Source organism: Rousettus aegyptiacus, unplaced genomic scaffold, assembly GCF_014176215.1.
Source record: "Rousettus aegyptiacus isolate mRouAeg1 unplaced genomic scaffold, mRouAeg1.p scaffold_m13_p_12, whole genome shotgun sequence".
NCBI classification, from domain to species: Eukaryota; Metazoa; Chordata; class Mammalia; order Chiroptera; family Pteropodidae; genus Rousettus; species Rousettus aegyptiacus.
Genome location: NW_023416287.1, coordinates 34,247,388 through 34,255,884, shown reverse-complemented (window position 1 = coordinate 34,255,884; position 8,497 = coordinate 34,247,388). Strand labels below are relative to the sequence as shown.

At 44.2% G+C, this 8,497-nt stretch overlaps 1 protein-coding gene across 1 annotated transcript in view; it reads left to right on the top strand.

Moving 5' to 3' along the window:
* Positions 1-367: 367 nt before the first annotated feature.
* The window catches only part of BFSP1 (beaded filament structural protein 1), a 32,927-nt gene continuing 24,797 nt past the window's right edge, over positions 368-8,497 (top strand). The window contains exons 1-2 of the mRNA XM_016164896.2: positions 368-794; positions 4,198-4,258. Of these exons, the coding sequence (XP_016020382.2) occupies positions 436-794; positions 4,198-4,258 (420 nt within the window). The 5' untranslated portion in view covers positions 368-435. The remainder of the gene's footprint in view (positions 795-4,197; positions 4,259-8,497) is intronic.

Sequence of the window (8,497 nt, the reverse complement as noted above, 5' to 3'; positions counted from 1 at the left end):
TAATTAAGATCTCGACTGAAAGAGGGAAAAGACATAGGGGTCTTTGGGCTCTTGAACTAGTTCAAGTTTATTATGCTCCCTTGGACTTCCTCACAATTCCAGTGTAACCAGTCAAAAGAAAATCATGCCTCTCTTGTGCCTCCTGATTCTCCATTCAATCGTACAGCAATAGACTTTATCACGAAACAAAAACCTCACTGCTTAATTTAACCTTCCAACCTCCAGAGCTACATGGTCCACTAATCCAGTTCACAAAAGCAAGCCTGCTGCTCTTTTATTCTCCCCTAGGCTGAGCACTGTGTTGAGCCCAACAGCTGATCAGTTCTGGAACGTCCCAGCAGCGTGCCAGCAGCCTCCGATGTTTATTTAGCCGGCTGCTGCTGGACGAGGGGCCCCCCGGAGCCGGCTTCGCGTGCGCCCGCCCGCAGAGGAACTATGTACCGGCGCAGCTACGTCTTCCAGACCCGAAAGGAGCAGTACGAGCGCGCAGAGGAGGCGCCCGACCGCCTGGTCGAGGGCCGGGCTGCGGCGCCCACCCTGGCGGCGCTGCAGGGCCTTGGCGAGCGCGTAGCCGCCCACGTCCAGCGGGCCCGCGCGCTTGAGCAGCGCCACGCAGTCCTCCGGCGGCAGCTGGACGCCTTCCAGCGCCTGGGAGAACTGGCCGGCCCCGAAGATGCCCTCGCCCGCCACGTCGAGGGCAACCGCCAGCGCGCCCGGGACCTGGCTGCCGAGCGCGCCCGGCTGGAGCGCCAGGGCGCAGAGGCGCAGCGCGCGCTCGATGAGTTCAGGAGCAAGTAAGCGTCGACCGTGGGGGCAAACCGAGGCAGGGTGGGGGCGGCCCCCTAGCGCGAATCCGGGAGCGGGCAGCCACCTAGGGTTGGAGGGACGTTTCTGCTACGCCAGCGACAGATGACTTTATCTGTGCAAAAGGCACGAATGTAGTGCATTTCTCTAAGATAAGACTAGCTTCCATTTTGATGGCACTTCACAGTTTACATGAAATGGTATACTTTACTTTTAATGTATTTTAAAATTTAGGTATAATTTACACACAATAACATGCACAGATTTTAAGTACATAGTTCAGTGAGTTTTGACAAATGTATGTACCCATGTAACTACCACAACAAGCAAAATATATCTGTACCCTAGAAAGTTCCCTTCTATCCTTAGTCAATCTTCAGTTACCACCTCCCCCAAAACAAAACAAAATAAAGGCACCCATTGATCTCATTTCTACCGCAATAGATTAATTTTGACTGTTTTAGAATTTCACGAAAATGGAATATGACTCGTGTCTTATGTTTCTGGCTTCTTTTGCTCAGTATGAGATTTTTGAGACACATTGATGTTATTTAATCCTCACAGCCTCATCCTGTTATTGATGGTAGTGCAGGTACCTATTTAACATATGAGGAAACTGAGGCCTGGAATTGTGGAGATTTGGTGCAAGTACATTCAGCTAGCGAATTGCAACCCCGGGACTGGATGGAAATGCTGGGCATGCTAAGTCTCATTGCAGTGAAGACTGCATCACAGCCAACACCTGGAAATTGTTTCAATGTGTGTCTTGTGTCTTCTAGGGCATTTATCAGATCATAATCATTGATTCCATTCCTATCAGTCCTTGTTTCTGGTTTCACTCCATCATGGGAAAATAGACTTGTAGAGGGCCTTTGGGTGGCAGGACTTAACTCAGATTTTCTTGCCCTGGACCCATAATCTTTCTAGAACACTGTGTGTTGTGGTGAGAAGCCATTTTTGGATTCCTGTGGAATGAGGCCCCGTGAAGGACCTAGGACCTTTTTCAAATACAGCTAATGTTCTCAAAACAGAGGGAAGTGTGTGCTGGCTCAGGCACTCAGATCCATGGGTCAGCAGGATCCCCTAGATCTCTAAATAGCCTTCACCTGGTAATTAGGCCACAATCAACTGTGATTTAGCTGCGCAAATGCACTCATTGAATGAGTGGCCCTCACTGAAAAAGTGGTCATATTTTTTTCCTGATTTCACTTCGTTCTGAGTTATATGTCCAGCATGGAGCAGTCCTTTCAGGCTCTATGATTTATTTAATAAATCCCATTGATTTATACCTCCTATTGCCCCCTTGGAAAAGTTTTGATATTCTGACTAGGTTAGTGGGATTTGAAAATTATTATAAAAAAATCATACCTGTTTACCTGCGTAGGTATACACACACTAAGTGTGGTTTCACATTTCAGGGGGGAGTTGATGGCTAACCATAGCAGGTGAAAATAATGCAGATATGGGTAGCTGTATGCAACCTTGTTAGTCATATTTTCTACTTGGATAGTTAAACAATTTTAAAATCGGTCTTCAGCATTTCAAACACACTAAAATAAAACTAAAAGCAAACAAAACTATAAAAATATAATAGTGAGTATAGCCAGTTAAATTACAGAAAACCAAAATAATTATGTGAAATAATCAGATAATTGAAGCCAAAGCGTTATTTTCATTTTACAAATTCACTTATATATTCACTTATATATTCACTTATATGTATATGAATGTATTATGAATTCTTATTAATATTTTATAGCTAATAATTATTTAGTATGAAAATTATGTTAATAAGTTATCGATCCTATTTTTAAGCTACAGATTTTCTTAGATATTTCTAGCAGGAAAAAGCAATGAGAAAATTAGATTTTGTTAACAGTTTTATTCTCAAAATTAACCATTAAAAAAATTCTGGCTCCATTAGAGCCACACATAAAAGAAACTGCTAAATGCGATATCCTGGTGTGAAATGTAACACTTGTGTAACTATGTTTTTATCTGATTCACGCCTCACTTAGTTTGGAGTCCTTCACAAGTAAAGCCTGAGACAGGGATTTGAAGGCAAGGAGCTATTTGGGAGGTGACTTCAGGAAGCCCGAGTTGGAGAGTGAGGAAGTGAGACAGGAAGGGAAGGCAGCTAATGCTGAGTGCACTGTTATCACTGTGGCAACCAGGACGAACCTGCAGAGTGGCGGACACACCTCACTTGTCCCAGCGGAGGGCAAGAAAGCTGGGGTATCCATCCATGTACCTGCTTACCTTCCTGCCAGGAGCAATGACTCTGTGGCCTAACCAGCCCGCCCTGCCCACAGGCTCAGAGCAGGTCTTCAGTGTGCAGGGGTGATGCCGCAAGGATGAGGGTGGCATGCTGGCAACATCTGCCTTCGGCGTTGGGCCAGTTTCTCAACCTCAGTTTTCTAATCTTTCTCAAGGAGGTATGAGGGAGGAAGAAATTTTCTTCTACTCTACTAAGTTTTTTGGTGGGTTTAATAATTAAGTCTATGTGGAAGAGATTAGAGAAAATAACCACATCTAATTACCTGTGTACGGATAGGAACCCCACATATGTAAGAGTCAGAGACCTCACATACCTCACACACTTAAAGACAGGGAAATTGGGGTCTATATGACATTCCAAGCTAAGGATGAGGTAAGGCAGCTTGGGACTTCAGAGGGTCATTGCAGGGTGATTAGAAGAGCAGAGGCTCACTAACAAGTAGTTTGCCCTGCCCTCAAGCATTATTTATAATGGTATCTCTTATTTAGATTCTTTAAGGAGCGGTAAAAGTTCCTCCTGAGCCCATAGGCTCTTGACTGCCTTTACCTCAAAACAACTCATATGCCAGAGTGGCACATTTTGGGGAGGCCTGTTCTGAATCCCTTCAGTGGTAATAATAGCTGCTTTTTCCAGAGTTTTGTGAGGATGAAATGGCATAATCTAGAAACACTGCCTCTTGTCGATAAATACAATAGTATAGGCAACCCAGAGGAAGTCAGGGTAAAGGTGCTCGTTGTAGCTTATGCAGGGCAGCTTCCCAGACTTTGGTTACTGTTGTACAGAGATGTGATCCCCTCATCTTTGGTGTGGCTGGAAGGGAGGTGCTTGGGTTGGGGCTGGGCCTCCAGGCTGGGTGACTCCTCTTCCATTTACCGCTCCCGGTTATCCCATGTGTGGTACCCATGTCAGCACTTCCTACCTGTGCCATGATGTGAAAGAGGTTGGGAAGCGATGGGCTCACAAATGCAGCATTAGCTCCTGCTTTAAAATTAGGAACTGCTCCTTAAAGAGAAGGCATGGAACTCATCTCAGGTTAAATTTAATGTTGATTGTGTGATCAGCATGTGTGGAATCACGGAAGCTGCTCAACTTTGTCTTATGTGTCCAATTTGCAGATATGAAAACGAATGTGAATGTCAACTGCTGCTAAAAGAGATGCTTGAGCGACTAAACAAGGTGAGCTGAGCACATCTTTAGGTTTGAGCAGATTAATGACAGGGTTGATCAAAATAACTGTGATGAGTGTTATTTCAGGATTCGCCTTTTTATTTTGCTGTCACTCTCTTTCTTGACTTTGTAATTTCAACTAAATCTTTGTGTGAACTCACATGTCCACACAACTCCTCTATCACAAAATACAGGTTCTTGAGAGAGAACCTAGACTATGAAGCTTATTGCTTGTGCTGGGCTATCAAAATGTACTAGCATTACATCCAGTTTTGTTTTGCCATTCAGACATCCTGGTTCCAAACATCAGCCTTACGAGGGCACTTGCTTTGAGCCATGCTTATTTGGATGCAGTGATACCTCTGTCCTGTTGGCGAAGAGCCTCAAGATTATTCCTCCACAGGAAAACTCTTCAGGGAGCAGAGGAAGGACTTTCCACTTCCTCTCAATTTTCTCACTCTCAAAGTAGCCACATGGGGGGCACCAGGGATCCTTAGCTTCTTGCTGGAGACCCTTCTGCAGAGGTTGTGTGGAGTTGCTCCTCTCAAGAGCAGCTTACTTCTGATCCTCCATCACCATCCTGATGGTTTGGATTTTTTGCTTTAGTCAGGAGAACTTGCCTACCAAATAGCAGAATAATTCTAGACCACAGAGGTTAGACAAACCAGGGACACATAGCTGTAAGCATTATTTCCTGATCATTTCAGAGCTCAAATGTCAGAGCAGAAGGACCCATGGAGACTATCTAAAGTTTAGTTGAAGGATTGCTTACTTAGGGCACATAGCTGCCTTCCTCCTCTCCATCTCTCCCCTGCCCATAACCTCATCAAAATTGCTGGTAAAACATGGCACCTTTCCCTATTGTGCCAGATGTGGCCTTAAGATTCTTCTCCACATGGAACTCCAGAAAACCACTTCAGACAGTCAGAGTTAGCTCAAGATACTTGCTTTCTGCGGCTTTGTCCAACTTCAGTTGTCTGTGATTATTCTACTGGTTGATGGGAAAGGCAGAACTAAAATATGAGATAACTGAATTTTTCTTTGTGTTATCTACTGCCTGATACTTCCATGCCCTTCTCTATGTGAGCATATAATAAATTTTCCAAACTAGGACACTGTGTGAAAGGAGGTGCTGTCAATAATTATGCAGGTTCTTTGATAGAAACTAGGGCAGCTGGCACATATAAACACAAAGACAGGGAGAGAGCATGCTTCAGGAGAACCCTCAGCACACAAGCTCAGTGATTGGCCTTGTGTTCAGCATTGCTGTGGCCCCAAGCCTTTTGGAAGTCTGAACTCGGATTTGGCTCTTGTTAGCATCTGACATCACCCAGCTTTTCTGCTGACACTTGAAGTTCATCCCACTCTTGTTTTTGGTAGCAATCCCGGTCTGCCAAATGGGGCTACCATCTTGCTTACAGATCATCACCTTCAGGGACATAGGTACCCCACACCCTTCACTTCGATACCAATCCAGCCCCTCCCCAACGCCACCACATTTTGGTTTGTAGTTGTTCTTACTGCAAGCAGAGCTATTTCTGGACTTACCTCTAAGGTTGTCACTTATCAGGTGCCGTCGTGTGCATGACTCAAAGAAGAGGGAGAAAGAATGTGGTCCTTTCTTTTATCTTTGATAGAAAGTAACACTGGATTTAAAAACAAGCTCAAATCTTCTGTTGTTTTCTCTTATTCCAAAAGCAACACATATTCTCAGTAGAAAAATAATATAGTAGAGATGATAAAAAGTAAGGGAAAGGCATCTGACCATTTCACCCCCCAGAGAACACAGCTGTAACACCTTCATGTACATCGTGTAGATGATTGAAGTATGAGCCTGGCGAGAATGTTATGAAAATTCTGGGAAAAGATGGTACTGAGAACATGGGCGAAGATCAGCACAGAGCATCAGTGTAGCTGTTTCCTGGAAAGACACTTCTGCCCGCAAGTGAGCTATGCCATCTAGAAGAGTGTTTAAACTATTAATAGGATCCTTCACATTACTGTTGAGTATCTGTGAGACTTTGGGTGAATTGCTTCATCTCTCAAAGCTTCAGCTTTTTAATCTGTGAAATGAGAACAATAATAGTTCCCATGACCATCCCCATGTCTGTCTGTGTGCCTAGTGAGAATTAAATGACATAATAATGTTTGTGACTTACCTGTCACAGTTATAATTAAGCACTTCATATGATGGACAGCAGCTTAATTTTCTCCAGACTAGGGTGCCGAACCGTGGTGGAGTGGGAGATGACCTTAGATGGTGTATGGAGGAACAACTTTCTAGTAGTTGTAAATTTATTTTTATGATTACTTTTTCTCTACAGCAGATGACATTAAAAGGTTCCTTTTTAAATACATGTGAGTATGAACAAATCAATCTGAAGAAAATATGGGGTTAATAATAGTATAAGCAGCACTTAGATATAGCAGAAATCACCAACACATCATGCAAATGCAGCAAGTTGGAGAGGTCCTTGCACTAGCTCGTGGGAACCTGACAATAGCCTGGTGTTATTGGTTTTACCCCCAGAAATGACCCAGTCAGTCCAGCACCCTCTCTTTACCAATGGGGAAACTCACTCTCGGCGAGGTTAAATTACCTCAGAGCCCCCCTGCCCATCTGTAAGGCAAGTACAGGCAGAAGGAGAGTCTTTTGTATCCGAGTCATTCTCTCTTCCTAGTCATAGGTGGAAATCTCTGTCTCCCAGAAGACAAACACAAAGTAGATAGAGTCTCTGGGTAAAGATGGCCCCTTTACATTCAATGTTGGTATCCCATCCATCTTCCTTGGCACCCCCCTCCCCCCTCAAGGTCATGCAGACATGCTGAGCACAGTGGCACCTTCCTTTATCTCTCTGGTTTAGGAAACTTGCTTGATCTGCAGGAGGCATAGTTTAGAAGAATGGGTGACAGGAGAAGGTAGATGAGTCCCTCAGTCCCTCAGTCCATCAGTTGCCCATCCCTTGTAGCAACAGTTCAGAGGTGAGTCCCTCAGTCTCTCAGAGAGTCTCCAGCAGGACTGAGCTCATGTTGTCCAGAGTGCTGGCCTGCTCATTGCACATCTTTATTGGCTTTGTTTCTTTTCCTGTATCACTCCCGCCTCCCCTACCAGTGCCCCTAGAATCACCTCTCAGATAAACAGTGTGTACCCAGTCCTTGCCTCGGAGTCTGCTTCTGAGGAACCCAAGCTAAGGCAGTCCCTTCAGGGATCAGCCAGGTGAAGTCTGGACCTTAAGGTTTTCTGTCCATTGAGATGGTCAGATGAGAAGAAGGAGGTGAAAATGGAAGAGTAGAATTCACATCTTGTTGGCTGGTCATATCAATGATTTTGGTCAACAGATCTTTGAATGCTTACATGTGTCAGAGCAGCAAGGTTTTTACTGTCATCTCAGTCTCAGTGCCCATTTCCTTTGGTCTCACATCCCTGGGTGTGACCATGGGAAAGGGGGTACAGCAGGAATTGTTAACCTAGTCTTCGACTCTTAGTTGGAAAATATTACAGTAGGTACAGGACTGATTACTATTGTTTTCACAAAACTGCCATGTATTAATACTGCCCATGTAATTAAATGTCCCTTTCAAAGAGCTCCTGTATTTTTAACAGCCAAGCAAACTAAGGCAAGCCACTGTTTGCTATGCACTTGGAAATGAAATAAATTCTTCAACATATTACCTACATACTATGGCCAAAGTTATTCAGACTTTAAGACTTTTGATGTAGTAAGAATTCCTGATGACTTTTAAGTATTTGGGTTTGGTAACCTCTAGGACTCATTATATATCTATATCTCCCAATAATGTCTGATGTTTCTTATCTTAAGAAAACTGTAAGGAGCAGACTTTAAGGCTCTCTTCTTTGAAATTCCCAGAATTAAAAAATATTCACTCTAGTTAAATGCTTTCACTTAAAAACAATGTTAAGAAATATTTAATGCTTGCCACAGGTGCTTTTCCATGTAATTCGCATATCTTTAATATGCCTGGAAGAGAGTGAGAGGCAGGGGAGTTTGTGGGTTGAAAGGGTGGGCATGAAGCTTTCCCCTTCAGGGCTACAAGCCTTCAGATGCCTAAGAAGTCCTCTGAGGCTAGAATGAACTTCTGGAGAAAAGCAAGAGAAGGAACTGGGAGAGAGATGTTTAGGAGGAGCCTGGGGTTGGGGAGGCTCAGAGGATAGAAGGGCAGAGCCAGAGGGAGGAAGAATGTAGAGGGAAATGAGGCAGTGGAAGAGGGAGGGTGCAGAGTTGTTCC